The following is a 16,770-nucleotide window of genomic DNA, read 5'->3' on the forward strand; positions in this document are numbered from 1 at the left end:
TCGCAGATGGGGGTGGTCATGTCAAACGGTTTGGATCAATGAGACACAAATGGGAAGGCTTTTGCTTTCATGATAAACTACACACTTAGGGCAGGTGCCAATGCTTCCCACCATCCTCTTTGTCTGCCCTGAGTGTGAATACGATGCTTGAAACTGAAGCAGCCATTTTTGCGGCCACGGCGGAAAGGCCGGGGAATCAGAGTCGCTGGTCCTGGTACTGTTGAGCTACTACACCAATGTGAGTAGTTGACTGCCTTCATTCTTTCTGTTAAGTGGGGAAAAAGTAAGTTGCTATTTGGTCAGATACTCTCTGTTGGATTTTAGTTATTTGTACCCAAATGCATTCTTAACTGATTCACCTAGTAAATATCTAACGCCATCCAACAGTGTAGAATATTGGTCAAGAGAAAAGGTTATGGAATTAAAGTGCTTGGGATGGGCTCCAGGCTCTGCCATTTTGGGCAAGTTATTCAAGTCTTTGGAGCCATCATTTACTCACTACAAAATGAGATATGGTAGTATAAGAACGGTCAGTAAAAGAACCAATAACCTCACAGGGTTATTGTGAATGTTAAAAGAAATAATTCATATAAAGCTTTGAGCATAGTGCTGGGCACATAATACTCCACCCATGTTAACTAGTAATAATTAATAAGAATAACAATAATAATAATAAACAACTATATTTTTCACACTAAGAAGCAAAAAGCTTTGAAAGTTGGCTGACATTTATTTCTGTCTGGGAAAAATGAAGAGCTTGTTAACATGAATGGAAATACTCATGATTCATGACTGTCTGCTTTCACTTTTGGTGTCTACACTGATTTACTTCACCTCTGCAATGGAAGCCAGTGGCAATTTTATACCATCATGAAGACACATGTAAGTTGGTGATTAATATCATTCTTTCACAGGACAAATCACTACCTATGTGATTAGGCAGAGTTAATACACTTAGGGGTGACAGCTTCCGACTCAAATTTATAATACTTAATATGCTCTGACAGCTGGTAATTGACTAGCAAATGAAAATAAATGTTAAATGAGTCTAGAACTTTTTGCAATATAAATGACTACTTCAATTGCTTTATTAATAAAGCTCCTTTGACATTGAGCTGTGACCTCGTGATCAGCTACAAAGAATATTTGTTATCAATGGCAAATACTCAAATGACTAAATGTGCACATTTAATATAAAAACCATATAAACTAACTGTTCAACATGAATTCTCCTCTTGAGTATTGCCTCCGCTTTAAATGGCTTTAATGTTACACACTTATGAGTCTATAAAGTAGGCCGCATGGATCTACTCAGATCTTTCATTATCAAATATGGCTATTTTAAAATGTTTTTTCTCATCCTCATCCCATGGAATCCCTGTCTCCTTGAATAGACAGCTTCACATACGAATTTGCAGAGAAAACAGAGGCCACCAGATGGGAACTCTCTTAACTTCCTGCCCCTCCTCATAAACTCTAGGAAGAATGACCTCATTTCACAAGAGCAAATCAGACTTGACTGGATCAAGAGGGCTATCCAAAACTCAACTGAAGATCATCTGAACATCTGTGTGGTCCTAAGAATATGAAGAATGCAGGATTCCATCAAGTTCAAAGTTCTTTAAATAGAAAAGATATGTACACATCTGGTGTCCCATTCAAAGATCTTTATCATTAAATGGAAAATACATTATTTTAGGCTATAAAATTTACATGTATCATTAGATAGAAAAAATATACAAATGTTAGAATTCCATTAAATTTTAAGGCCTTTAACATTTATTTTTATTATTATTATTATTTAAAGATTTTATTTATTTGTTTGGCAGAGAGAGAGCACAAGCAGGGGGAGCCTAGGCAGAGGGAGAAGCAGGCTCCCCGCTGAGCAGGGAGTCCAATGAGGGGCTCGATCCCAAGACTCCAGGATCATGACCTGAGCCGAAGGCAGACGCTTAACTGACTGATGCACCCAGGCGCCCCATGAAGGCCTTTAACATTTAGATGGAAACATAGGTACCTGTCGTAGAAGATCAAAGATCAACCTGGTTGTCCTATGTCCTTGAGTAGATCAAGAATCAGGTACTGTCCACAGCTCGCATCTGCGAGACCAAATCCTTTTTAAGTTTTGCTACTCTTGACATAGCTGCTCTAAAAAGGGACTCAGTGTGACGTTCGGGGAGATGGAAATTGCTCTGGATGCCTGCACTGCTGTCAAAATATTTGCTTGAAAATGGCCTTGGTTATTTCCAAGTAATTTTCTTCCTTGGTGAATATTTAAAATTAAATATAGAAAGGTTTAAAGCATCAACATCATGCTATTATTTTTTTTAAGATTTTATTTATTTTTTCGACAGAGATAGAGACAGCCAGCGAGAGAGGGAACACAAGCGGGGGGGGCGGTGGGAGAGGAAGAAGCAAGCTCATAGCGGAGGAGCCTGATGTGGGGCTCGATCCCATAACGCCGGGATCACGCCCTGAGCCGAAGGCAGACGCTCAACCGCTGTGCCACCCAGGTACCCCATGCTATTAATATTTTTATGCATATTTGTTCTTTTCTGCACTATTGTTTAAGAAATTAGAGTGAAACTTAAAAAGAAACAATTTAAAGTGAATAATTGAATGATTAGACTTTTTTTTTTTTTAAGATTTTATTTATTTATTTGACAGAGAGAGAGAGAGAGAACATAAGCCAGGGGAGCGGCAGGCAGAGGGAAAGGGAGAAGCAGCCCCCAAACACAGCAGGGAGCCCGATGCAGGACTTGATCCCAGGATCCTGGACCCCAGCCTCATGGTCTGAGCCAAAGGCAGACACTTAACCGATTGAGCCACCAAGGTGCCCCAAATGATCAGACTTCTGATTTTAAGTTGAAATCTTCCTAAGTTTATGCATGGTATTATAATATCTAATAAATCTTTAGGTCCATATCTATAATTTAATTTAATAGGTTTATAATACTTCCTATGCACTCAGCAAGGTTTTGAGTAGATAAATGAGGTGCTTAAAAAAGAAAACTGAATATATTACATTCATATAGACACAGTTTTAAAGTATTTGAACATTCTCAAGTTGGTAAAAAGGACCAACCATTCATCAAAAGTCCCTTGAAAGTGCCTGTTCAATTTTGCTAGACTTCCAAATAGAGTAAGATTTGTGAGATGACTATAAAGCCTAGAAGAGTCGCATTTTTGAATTTATAACCTTAATATATTGAACACTAATTGTTTAAACAAAATTAAAAGTCTGAATAGTCCTTTTTATTTTTTAATTTTTAAAAAAAATTTATTTGAGAGAGAGAGAGAGGTGGGGGAGGGGCAGAGGGAAAGGGAGAGAGGGAGACAATCTCCAGCAGACTCCCCACTGAGTGCGGAGGCCAACGTAGGGCTCGATCCCAGGACCCTAAGATCATAACTTGAGCCGAAATCAAGAGTCGGACACTCAACTGAGCCACGCAGGCACCCCATGAGTCCTTTTTATGCACAAACACACACTGGCCTACACCAAAAACCCATCGAAACACAAATCTAACTTAACTGCACCCCCACTCACGATTACCTCCTTCCCTTCTAGCATTACGGAAATGATGTCATCTTCTTAGTTACAATGATCACTTCCACCTGAACCCCACTGGACCTGGGTAGGTTGGTCTTCCTTCCTCTCCTGGCTTTTCAACCTTTCTCCACCTGCTATTTCCCACATTCAATCATGGACACGATTCCTCCACCTTAAAACGAACAAATGAAAATCAAAATGACAAAATGTTTCTTTCAAACCTATCTGGTGTCTGCTCTACTTCCCGCTTCTTCACCTCTTACAAGACGTGCCCACCATCCGCACCTGCCCCCTTCATTCCTCTACCTGCCACAGGACTCTCCCAAGGCTACCACGACTGCATGGAACCATTCTCGTCAATGTCACAGTGGCTTCCTTTAGTCACTTTATTTCGTGACCTTTCACTAGCATCTGCAGCTTAACCACTTCTCCATTCTTAAACTACTCTCTTCTCATGGCTTCCATGCCCTATCTTCTGACTCTTACTTTCTTGGCCCATCTTTTATTTTGATGATTTCAGTTTACTTTAGGAAGTTTCTAAATGCATATTGTGATATTATGAGGGGTGCTTAATCAAGCTACAATCCAAGAGTTTCCAGCATTCCAATAAAATATGCATAGTTCAGGGTGGTCAGCTGGCATCCTAATCAGGAAAGCCATCCTCCAGAGGCATGTATCATGAGCATTTCTATTATCTGTCACTTTATTAACACCTGATGCTTTGCTAGCTAGCATACTGAATTGCAGAAGTGGGTTTTAACTAGTAGACATAGTGAACTATTAACTAGCATTCTGAATACCTGAAAGGGGGTCTACACAGTGAGATTAAAGGTATTCAAGAGTTACAGATGGGTAAATTTATTTTAGAGCCTCTTTCTATCTTTTTATGAACAGGGCATAAAAAGGTTTTTTGCCTTGTGCTAAATGGGGTTCTATCCAGCTCTGAACTCTGGGGAATTCTAGTTTTTTGATTACAGCTCTAAAGGAAGAAAATCTGCCTCTAGAATTCTAGGCATTTGTCTTGAGTGAAACTCATTCACGGTGGTGGTCGAAGCACCCAAAAGGACAGAACAATGGGACATTCTCAAGCCTACATGAGAAACAGTTCTCGTGAACTGTTTTTAGTTTTCCGGTTAATTAATGTTCAATTTTAAAATGTCAGTGTGGTACAATGTGATTTGTGATTTGATTTCCCTTATAGAATGTGATGAAAAGATCGTGAAGAAAAGAGGTAACCCTCACCATCTCAACTTCTGGCTACCACAGCCTATCAAAAAGAATCCAAGAGCCAAACTGGCTTAGGGACAGGAACCTTCCAGGGCCAAGGCCTTGGCCTCTGTGCTTCTTTATTTACATATAACACTGGGGGCAATCTCACCCAGTCCCATTCCTTAAATAACATCCAAGTATTAATGGCTTCCAAATCTCTCTCCTGGGCTCCATGCTATTATAACCAACTGCCCACAAAATGCCTTCCTTTGGATGTCCCATGGCATGTTCAATACTGAACTCGCCATCTTCTCAATCTCACCCGATGCCCCAACTAGCTCTTTCTGTGTCCTGGTATTAGTAGTTCCCAAACACTGGTCCATAAGACTGACTACAAAAGTATCATCTAGGGGAATTTATTAAAAATACAGTCTTAGCTCCCACCGTGATCTTTTGAATAAGAATCTCAGTGTAGATCCTAGGAATCTGAATTTTTAACAATAACCCGAGGTTATTCCAATACACCACCAGATTTAGGAAGTAGTGCCCTAGATGGCCAAACTGCACCAGCATCCACCAAAGTCAAACACTGAGTGCCATCATGGGGAAGAGGCTTAAAGGGGGAAATACTCAAAAAGAACAGAAGCGAACTCGACTTACTCATTTAAGAGGCAAGAATCTGCCATCTGTGTGTCTTGGTCTATGTTCACTCTTCTTTGTCTCCCTTGGCAGCAATTTTATGGCTCTTGTACATTCTGTTTTTCCTTTTCTAGGGAGAGAACTAACCAGTGGTAGTCTCTATTTTCCTCTGTGAGTACCTTTAGTGATAACATTGGAATTCTTTACTTTTATAATTGACCTTATATATTGGTGTTGAACAGTAGAGATGATTTTTTTTCCACTCTGGGTAACATTTCTTGGTGTTAAGAACTTAGGGAAATTTGATTTAGACTGGATCTTGTAGGGGCTGATAGGCCAGTCTATAATTAAGTTCCCAGAAAATCTCTGGAAATAAATGTCACTCCTGACTAGCACTCCAGACAAACATCTCTAAATTGAGGCTGAAGATGTCCCTGACTCCTGAAGATTGATTTAAGTGCGTCTGCCCTGTCTAGTACTATACGATATGCTATCATTACTTTTATACAACACTCCCTCCTCCAACTAGACCGTAGGCATCCTGAAGACAGTTGCACCACTCAGATTCCTGGGCATAACGTGTGGTATCATGGGGCTGGCAGAGGCCTTCAAGAGTCTAAGCTCCAATGTTCAAATGAGTTTGGGGGCCTTCTCCATGGATGTTGTAGAGTAGATCCTGCAGGACGTCTCAACTCAATGGCTTCTAGTCTGTACATCATAATGGACAAGAAGCTGAAGGAGCACCAGAGACAGAGATAGCTTCTGAGTGCATAAACTGTGAGTGGTGTGATCCTTCAAAGCAGAAGTGCCCGCCGAGCAGCTGGCAGAACCACTGGCCTCTTCCCCTTCCTAGTCATACCACCCTACCCGCCAGGTTACAGCCACTGGGTGGATTTTGAGGGGACACAGACCCAAAGTGACTATGCAGATACAAGCCACTTAAAGAAAAACTATATGCACATTTAAGCTCATTATCACAAAATCTAGTGTGTCCTAGAAGATAATGGGTTATACTTTCTCAAAGGCTGTTCTGCCAGCTCCTCTTTTGTTGTTGCTGGTTTTTTTGTTTTTTGTTTTTGTTTTGACAAAGCAGGCATTTCCCCACAGAAGCTTGTTTAAAGGGATAATGAGATTCTTTTAGGCTCAGATATGCCTGGGATCAAGTAGGCTTTTGAGCTTGGCTGTTTTCCTGTTGGACCTGCCATTCCTCAGGGGCCCTGTGCTCAAGATCCATAAAGTCAACTTGTAAATGGACTTTTGATTCAAAGTTTTCTTTAGAATTAATTCTCTTCTAGATCAAGAGAAAAATAGTTGTTTTCATCATTGCAAAAGGATTTCTCATAAATATCCAACAAGGCAAAAAACTAGAGCAAATGAACAACGCTTGAAGACAAGGTGCGGTGTCGACTTCTTGTATAGACGTAAAAGGATAAATTACCAAGAGAAATAGTAGAACCCCCTTCTCTGGGTAATCTTTAAAAAGAGACTAAATTTGCACCTACTTAGAAGGGTTTAAATACGACCTGGAAGAGCTCTCTTCTTCCTGAGAGGCCCTTCCACCAGCCGTATTGGCTTTCTGCCTCCTTAGAACAAACATACTGACGGGCATTCCCCCCACAACTTGGTTTCATGGGAGCTCCCGGCGCAATGCCACACACATACACCCACAGCCACCATCCCAACCCCGTGGCCAATATTTGCACTTCCATCCAGATAGTTTTGGGATGCTTCATGATGAAGAAATACTCTTTTCCAAGTCCTTGGAAACTATCAAGGTCATGCAGGGAGAGGAGGGCAGTATCTGTCCGCTAATTGGCTCTAACCCTGTAGCATGAAGGAGGTTTATAAAGAGCTTTTCAAAAGCAGGACTATTTCAGTTTGCTCAAAAAATTAAGAAGGCAGATATGTAGGACCATATGGACTTTTTGTGGTGCTACCTTTATTAGCAATCTCGTGTTCCTTATTAGAAGTCTGCAATTGGAGTGTATAATCTATCCATCAGGAGCGTATATATTTTGAATTAGTGGAACTTGTGTAGCTCTTTAGGTCATCTCAGGTCACAATGCCGTGGCCAAGATATGGGTTTCTTAATGTACAGATATTTATTAACCGTAGCACTTATGATAAGAATTGAGAATCAATGCTTCCCACAATAGAAAGCGTGCGGGAAAAACAGGTTCCAGAGTCAGGTATACAGGTATATATAGCTATAGGATTTTTCAATATATATCCTGTTGGCTCTGTTTCTCTGGAGAACCGACTACTACAGCATCAGCGTTGTCTAAAGCTTTCCCGGTGGTTGAAATGTTCGGCTACAGTTGAGAATCTCCGGTCTAGGAGTGCTTCATCCCTTAGGGGGTCCATGGATGGCTTTGAAGAGTCTGTGAGCTTTTAGAACTCACAGACTTCGAAACTGGGCCTGTATGTTTACCATATCTCATTCAAACTCTCAGCTGGTTCTCAGATCCCCTCCCTGACATCCCTGCAAAACCACTGTTTGCTTTTGTTTAAATATCTCTGGTCATGGGAAACACTCTCCTCTCTGAGGAAGTCCACCTCCCCTCAGAACGGTTCTAAAACTCAAACCCCTTGAGGAAACTGAGGCACAAGGAGCCTAATTTTGAATAAAAGAATCACAAAACAGTCAGAAGAATACCTAGTGCTATTCATGGGCAAAATTCTTCATCTTATAGAGGGAAAAACTGAGGCATGGAGAAATTAGGTGTCTTGCCCAAATTAACAGTGTTAATATTAGGTATGAGGGGGAAAGCCAGGCCCCCTGGTTCCCTGTTTCGTTTCCTCCCTCCATCGCATGCAGTAGAGTCCTTCAGGGAGGTAACCCACGGTGGGCCACTTCCAAGGAGCAGGGCTGGGGCCTGACTGAGGGGAAACCCCGATTCCCCATCTCGTACCATCACTCCGGAAGGCAGGACTGGAAGGGAGCGGCCCGCTTCCTTTCACGCCGAATGCCTCTCCACCCTCACCAGCCCCCATGTGACTGAAGGTGAAGATGTCAAGAAAACCCAGCTCGGCAGTCATACTGTTGTACAAGGTACCCATTGGGAGCCACTGGTCTATCTTATCCCCCAGAAAGACAGGTGCAGGCACCCAAGGGAAGGGGCCAGAAACATGCTCTGCCTCTGGTCCTCTGGAAGGTGGTGTGATGATAAAATAGTGATCTGAAGGTTTAAGATTCCCACATGGATTTATAACTCTGTGTTAAAATTTAAGTGATATTAAAGAAACACTGATTTGTTTACAGTGGAATCAGGCTCATTAATAACTTGGACTCATTATGTTCAATATCTCAATATCTTCCATTTATTACCAAGTAGCTTAATATCTCACTAGGTTGCTTGCTATCTCTGAGCCGGATTGCCTCGTCTACAGATTATGGTTCCTAATATCCAGCTGAGAACCTCAACGAACTGTGAGATGGAGTGAATTATACAACCTATAAAGTGGCTAGTGGGGTGCCTGGCATATAGGACGTAGCCGGTCATTGGTGGCTGTTACTATTATTACCACAATTATCCAAACGCAAATATTAGAATGACCAATTATTCTCATATATACCTTTTCTCACTGCACAACAGCCTTTTGAAGACAGAGGTGATGTCACAGTATATTCTGAATGCCCCCCGATCCCCGTAAGCATAGCAAATACCCCGATCTGTGCCCACGGCAGGAATCAATAAGAACGTAGGTTGAACTGAATCGAAGGAGCCACACCTACCGGGTTAGGCTGTTCTTTCAGGGATATTTCAGATCCAAGCTCTGCCTCGAGGCTGACGGAGTCAATGCATTCCACAAGGGCGTCCTCAGTCACTTCTCCATTGAGGGGGGGCTCCGTGGCACTGGTGCGTTGGGGCTGCTCATGGTGCCCAGTGTCAGTGGTCTCTGCACCCTGGACGGTGGCATTTTCGTGCCCGTCTCCCCTGGCGTCAGCTGCTGTCGGCTCATGTGAAATCATAGCTGATTCACAGTGCGTGTCTGTGTCTTTGGGTGAAAACTCAGTCTCGGGCATCTTGGCAATTTCTGCTTTGTCTCCAGTGGCTGAGGTGTCACCGGCATCGTCAGACATTTTACTATCTGTCAACACGATTACAAACACTTTCTGCTTTAATCTGCATTGTTAAACTTTAATTCCAAAGCCCCAATAATTACATCTGGGAGGGGAAAACCTTCATCTACCAGTAAGAAACTTTATGTACTCTTGAGGTAGGCTGAAATATGGCCCCCAAAGATATCCATAGCCTAATCCTTGGAATCTGTGAATGTTACCTTGCACGGCAAAAAGGGATTTTGCATATACGGTTGATTTAAGGGTCTTGGGATGGGGGGATTATCCTGGGTTATCTGGGTGGGTCCTAAATGAAATCATAAGTGCCCTTAGGGAAAGGCAGGAGATTTGATGACAGAGAGAAGGTGATGAGAGCAGATCTTGGGGTGATGAAGATGAAGGAGGGGCCACGAGCCAGGGAATATGGGTGGCTACTAGAAGTTGCAAAAGTCAAGGACACCATGCTCCCCTCAGGGATGCCAGAAGGAACCAGACCTACCAACACCTTGACTTTAGCTCAGTGAAACTGGTTTTGCACGTCTGACCTCCAGAACTGTAAGAAGAGTAAATCTGTGTTGTAAAGCCACTAAGTTTCTTGCAATTTGTGACAGCAGCCATAGGAAACTAATACAGCCCTACAGCACTAGCTCTAAACTTCCATGGATCTCTTACTTGGTATGTGGGGATATGTATATGGGAACTAGGAGTATTTGTATCTGTGAAATTATTTAACATCACTTTATTAATTATAATTGTAGCAATAATGAGAATAAGCATAGAAAATACCTGAGAGCTTATCAAAAACGACTTGACATTTAGCTTTGCAATGTCATCAGAGATTCACATTGAGAAAGAGACACATGTACATGTAAGTGTGCTTTGTTGGACACCGGCTGGTGAAGGCCTGGGCTCTGTTTGGACAACAGTTTACACAGGGATACACAGGAGGAGCTGGAAGGGAAAGAAGTGCGGTATTAAGTCAAATGCGGAATGTCACCACTGTGAAATTATCTACAAAGCCGAAACTCTTTACGAAGCTTGCAAGTTTTGTTTCATGTAGGACAGCACCACTCAACAGGAGTTTTTGTGATGATGAAAATGCTCTAAGTCCGTACCGTCCAGTGCCGTAGTTAACAGCCACGTGTGCCTACTGAGCGTGCGAGGTGTGGCTGGTGCAGCTGAGCAACTACTTTTTTTTTTTTTTTTAAGATTTATTTATTTGAGACAGACAGTGGGGGTAAGGGGAGAGGGAGAGGGAGAGAACCTCAAACAGACTCCCTGCTGAGCGTGGAGCCTGATGTGGGGCTCGATACCATGACCTGAGCCAAAATCAAGAGTCAGATGCTTAACTGACTGAGCCACCCAGGTGCTCCTCCCCCCCCAACTTTTTAAAAGTAGGCTCTACACCCAGTATGGAGACCAGTGTGGGGCTTGAACTACGACCCTGAGATCAAGACCTGAGCTGAGATCAAGGGGTCAGGTGCTTCACCAACTGAGCCACCCAGGTGCTCCAGCAACTACATTTTAAATTTTATTAAATTTTAAATGATTTATGTTTGCATTTTACATAGGCACACGTAGCCAGCTCCTACCTTACTGGATGGCACAGATCTACAAGGCTAGTTCGAGACGATACTTTTCTTAGGCTAGCATGAAAACACAGTGTTCGCACCATACCAGAAGGCAAGTCTCAGTCAAATCAGTGGGTATTTTTGTTGACCTGAGATTTACCAATTGGTCAAACCTCAAGTTGCCGCTAAAGCCACGGTATGTAAGAAGCCACTTAACATACTGGCTACATGGAGTACAGGCTTAGAATCACACACACATGTACTCTGGTCCCTCACAGAGCCGTCCCCAAGGTTATCTGACTATTGTCTTTGCTTGTGCTACCCTGTCTCCCTTGGTGATCACATTCCTTTCTCAGGGTTTCACACACCACTCTCATGTTGTGAGTTTCAAATATATCTACCTCGTTCCATTGAGATGGAACATGAATTAGTGGTTTCCAGAAACTGAAAGGAAGGGGAATGAGTAGCGACTGCTAATGGGTACGGATTTCTTTGGTATGTGATGAAAGTGTTCTAAAATTAGTGGTAATGGCTGTACAACTGTGTGAATATTCCGAAGACCACTGAACTGTGCACTTTCAAAGAGTGAATTCTGTCGTATGTGAATTGTATCTCAATATATTAAGAGTATACATAATACATATAATCTATAGGGTTACATGTTAATAACACTGATATTAAAAAATATTCTACTTCTGGGTAAGTAGTTCCAATGGCCAACTGGACATCTGTTCCCATCCAAATGGAAACCTGTTGTCTTACTGTGAATACTCGTTCTTCCTCTTGACTTTTGTGTTTCTTTTAATGGTACCTAGATTTCCCTAATAACCCAGGCTTAAAACCTCAGGGCTGTCATTAACTAAACCTTCACTCTCTCAGGAATATATAACATCAATAGTTATCACTTACTGAGTGCCTGTTAAGTGCAGTCTCCTTACATGTATTCTCTCCTGTGAGTTAGATATTACAATCTCCATTTTACAGATGAGACAACTGAGGCTGAGAAGTCACACTTTCAGTAAGATTTGAGATTTGAACCCACATCTAACTTTGAAAATGAACCATATCAGAACTGTATCTGCAGTGCCACCAGCCTCTCCTCTCACATTCGCCGATTGCCCAAATCCGAGAAGCTCTTGATTCAGAATTCATGTCTTATCTTTTACCTCTCTCCTCACGGGCACCCCTCTAGCTCAGGTTCTCACATGGTTCACGTTGATGATTTCAACACTGGGTTCAGCCCTCCCCTGTTGCTCTCCCTTTCAGCCCTCCCCATCCTGTTCCTACATCCTCAGGGCCTTCCCACCTACTGAGATGAGGCCACCAGCTTTAGCTGGCATCCAAGCACGTCTGCACTCTGATCCCACCAGCCTTACTCCCACTGATCCCTTCCAAAACGAGACAATGTCGTATCTACACAATGCCTGACATTCACATGGCTGTTGGTTCAATATGCTGTTTTTCACACATTTAAGACCCAGTTAAAATAACCACTGCCTCCATTGTTTGTTCTCCCCAACTGGGTATTATTTTTCTTCCTCTGACCTGCCAGAGTGCTTTGTGTCTGTCTCACCTTGGTTAGAGGTGTTGAGGGTTTTCCTATTATAGTGCACTATAAATACTGTGAAGACAAGGGTCTTCCTTATCTTATTTTCGTATTTGATATAGCACTCAACACGGCTTCTTGATCATAGTGGGAAGCTCAGTGAGCATGTGTGTTGTTCTATTGATATTTTTGGAGACTTAAAATTAAAATGTAATTTGGATTAGTGTTTTTGTATTTCTTGTCAATACCCAGTAGTATGATGACTGGATTGTAGTTGTACCTCTATGTTTCTAGCAGCATTATTTACAACAGCTAAACTATGGAGGCAGCCCAAGTGTCCCTCAGTAGATGAATGGAAAACGAAGATGTAAGATCGATTTGATCGATCTATCTATCTTAGCCAGAAAAAAGAAGGAAATCCTGAAATCTTGTCATTTGCAACAACATGGATGGGGTTAGAGTATCATGCTAAGCAAAATAAGTCAGTCAGATAAAGACAATACCATATGATTTCACTCATTTGTAGAATTTAGAAAACAAAACAAAAAAGAGAGAGAGAGAGAGAGAGAGAAACCAAGAAACAGATTCTTGACTATAGAGAACAAACGGATGGTCACCAGAGGGGAGGAGGTGGGGGATGGGGGAAACAGGAGATGGGGATTACCGAGGACACCTGTGATCATCACAAAGTGATGTCTACAATTGCTGAATCACTATATTGTACACCTGAAACTAATATAACACTGTATGTTAACTATATTGGAGTTAAATTTTTTAAAAATGTAATTTGAAATGAAAGCAAGCAGAAAATGCCTTTAGCCCGTTTACTACTCAAGACCTACCTTACAGCAAATGGTTCCAAATAATCCACATTGTCTTTCCTTCTTCCTTCACCTCCCAATGAACTAAGTTAGAATATGTCCTTCTATACAAAAATCCTTGAATTCAGTAATATCACTCCTGTAATCAAGTCTACAGGTGGGAAAGGCAAAAAATGCATACTTCCCTTTAGCTGGCATAAAAGTTGAGGACATTTAAGGTGGGAAATGGACTGTCAATGAGTACGGCCAATGCCTAGTTGAAACCGTAAAGAAGGAAACAAGGCCACTGTACAGAAAAGGTAGTTTGGCCCTTGACAAAAATGTTTGCTGACCCACGGTCTAGAACATTGCTTGGTTGCCATGACCTGAACATTTTTCTTTTTCATCCTAGCCTCGCCTGGGTCCTAGGGGCGTAAGGAGAATGGGTCCGTGAATAAATGATGCTCCGGCATCACTCCGTTCCCACTTCGTATTCATCGTATTCATCAGTAGCTGGTCATAGGCACTGTCTGCTAGTTTCATTTCTTTGTAAAGACTCTAAGGCACTCCAAACTATTTCACTTTTCCACAAGCAGGGACGTGAGAATAAACCTGGTTATAATAAACATTCACAAGCAAATAAAAAGCATTTTGGACACTTTCTGATTATGCTTTGCCCCAGATGTGTCGCCATGCCCTTCATAATGTGCTCGGAAATACTCCAGCATCTATTGTGTGACACACGCGCAGCGTAGGTGAAATTTGCAGCCGAGGGGTGGATGGTTCACATCTGAGGTGCCCTATTCAGTTAGCATTCAAAATCTGTAACTGGGTGTCCCCCTCTAGAGAGGGTTTCACTAACACCCTCTTTAGTCAGTGCTAATTAGCACAAGGGATATTAGAAACCATTTCTCACCGGTGAAATGGGAAATGCTTACGATATGTGGATTGGCGAGCAGTCGTGTACAGGTGCGATCTGACCTTCTACTCCCAGGGCGTAAGATGATACTGAGTACAGCAGCTTAGCGCTCCTTGAAATAGAGATTTTCTAGTTATGCTCTGATTGCGGGAGCACCCCAAAGCCTGACTGGGCTAGCTGAGTCCTGCCTCTAGAGCAGTCCTTGCCAGAGGCCCTGAAGGGTGGAGAGCACGGACTTCATCAAGCTTCTAAGAACCAGCTGAGGGTCAAATTGCCTCAGATCCGTTTGCCTTAACTGTAGAAAATTTGGCTGTGACACAAACCTCTTTTCCCTGCAACTGCTCTGCATTCAGCCGGCAAGAGGGAGCCATCCCTTCAGAAATACCCCAAATCGGCTGTAAGGTGTTGAGCCCATACTGTTAAAAATATTTACAGACTACTTATACATTTCAGAGACCATATTTGTACATCAGTTTGATAATAAAAGTGCTCGCCAGAATATTCAGTCCTACTTTAACTGTATCTTTAATCTCTATTTACTTCTACCTGTTACAGGTCTCCATTTTCTCTAAACCAAAACCAAACCCCCAAATCTTCTTCGTTTGTTCTGGTAGGCCTTCCTTTCCTCTGGGGGTTGTGACAGGAGGGATGAAATCAGTTTCAAGACTGTGCCCCTGTATCTGAGACCGTTAGAAACTGTTGTCCTAGACACACGGCTGTTTGGGCACAGTGACTTTTGGAGTCCACCCGGACGACAGCTGTGACACATGCTGTTTCCTGGGACAGTCCCCATCCCGGCCTGGGTGCCCCAGAAGCAGTCAGACATAAATGTCTCCCGAGGTAGGGTTGGAAACACGCATCACCGCAGCCTGTCTTGTGGCTTTGATGCTAGCGAAACTCAACCCACAGAAACAAGGAGGCTTCTTTAGAAAACTCCAAGGAGAGGAAGAGTAGCATATAAAGGAGCCTTTGTGGGCTGGGAATAAGTTAGTTTTTCATGAGTAAATTCATTCATCACCTAAAATGCTCCCAGAATTATGCTGGGAGCAGCAACGTCATGGGCTCCAAAAATAAGTTTCAAACGGAAGACATGGCTACTATCCTTCAGAAAATGACTGATCTGTTTTCATGTTATCCCTGGTCAATGAAGGTCCAGGAAACCACTTCAAGCTAACATGCAATGGTTAAGTGAGGATATAAAACGGCACACCAAATAAGGGTAAGACGTGCCGGAATTAGACTGACCTCGTGCAAAGGAGAACCTTGACAGTGGCTTTGATAGGAATACTCCGGCATGATGGGATAAGAGTCTGTGCCAACGGCCCGCATCAGGGGTGAACTCTAGAAAACCGGGATGAACGTGGCCCGGCCAGGAGGCAGTACAGAGGACTAGCAGGGCAGATGGCTGGGGGGGGGGGGGGGTACTCTGAGGTGGAGAGGGCATGCTCTGGTCCCACCATCTCTTTGTGGGCGCACAACTCACTCCTGTTGGGCTTCCTCACTTCCTCCTCTGCAGAGTAAGACTGGACAAAATGATCTGGATACTTGGTTCCCAAACCCCAAAGACTGCAGGGCTGGGACCAGTCCATGATGATATAGGAAAATCAGGACAAGATCTCAAGTTTTTCATTAACCTAAATTTATTAAAGGACTGACTTCATCTTGCAGGTTTAGCCTCCATGCTTTTCTTGGTATTAAAATCTTTCATTTTATGAAATAGTGCAGCGGACGGGTATTTTTTAAATGGCCTCATTTGGCAAAATATGAATTTGGTAACACGACACCCTAGGTAAAATCACTGCTCCCAATTTTAAAAAGGGCTGGACAGTGAGGCACAGGAACAAAAACTCTGGATGAGAGGCTAATCAGCTCCTAAGAGCTCCTGCCTATGAAGCCCCAACCTGCTTCCTCCCATCTAGCCTCCACCGGTCTCCTATGTATTTTTCTGAAACACAGATGGGACCTATTTGCTTCCCTGTTTAAAAACAACTAGGTTTGGGACACCTGGGTGGCTTAGTCGGTTAAGCATCTGCCTTCAGCTCTGGTCATGATCCTGGAGTCCTAGGATCGAGTCCCGCATCGGGCTCCTTGCTCAACTGGGAGCCTGCTGCTCCCTCTGCCTGCCACTCCCCCAGCTTGTGCTCTCTGGCAAATAAATAAAATCTTAAAAAATAAATAAAAACCATTAGCTTAAACACCTTTGCATGACATCTGTGGCCCCTCATGGTCCAGCTCCGATCTCTTTATCCGCCTCTTGGAACTCTTGACACCTTACGCTCTCGCCTCTGCAGACTTTGCATTAGTGCCCACAGCTTGCAACCACTCCCACCTTGCGTTTGCCTATCGGCTTCCTCTGCCTGGGCCGCCCTGCCTTCAACTGCCTGGCACACTCCTATTCCTTTCTCCATGTCTAGTGTCGCTTTTTACTCTACAATTTTCCTTAATTTCCCCCACTCCTTTCCCAATAATTAAT

At 42.9% G+C, this 16,770-nt stretch overlaps 1 protein-coding gene across 3 annotated transcripts in view; it reads right to left on the reverse strand.

Moving 5' to 3' along the window:
* FAM114A1 (family with sequence similarity 114 member A1) overlaps positions 1–16,770 on the reverse strand; it is a 67,783-nt gene that overhangs the window by 49,474 nt on the left and 1,539 nt on the right. For 2 of the 3 annotated variants that reach the window (XM_087864210.1, XM_045816364.2), the window contains exon 2: positions 9,135–9,490. In XM_087864210.1, the coding sequence (XP_087720336.1) occupies positions 9,135–9,482 (348 nt within the window). In that variant the 5' untranslated portion in view covers positions 9,483–9,490. Of the gene's footprint in view, positions 1–9,134; positions 9,491–10,247; positions 10,384–16,770 lie in introns of those variants that run through there. The other variant, XM_045816363.2, reaches the window with a different exon arrangement.

This window comes from Ursus americanus, chromosome 8 (assembly GCF_024610735.1).
Source record: "Ursus americanus isolate L20-20 chromosome 8, mUrsAme1.1.p, whole genome shotgun sequence".
NCBI lineage: Eukaryota > Metazoa > Chordata > Mammalia > Carnivora > Ursidae > Ursus > Ursus americanus.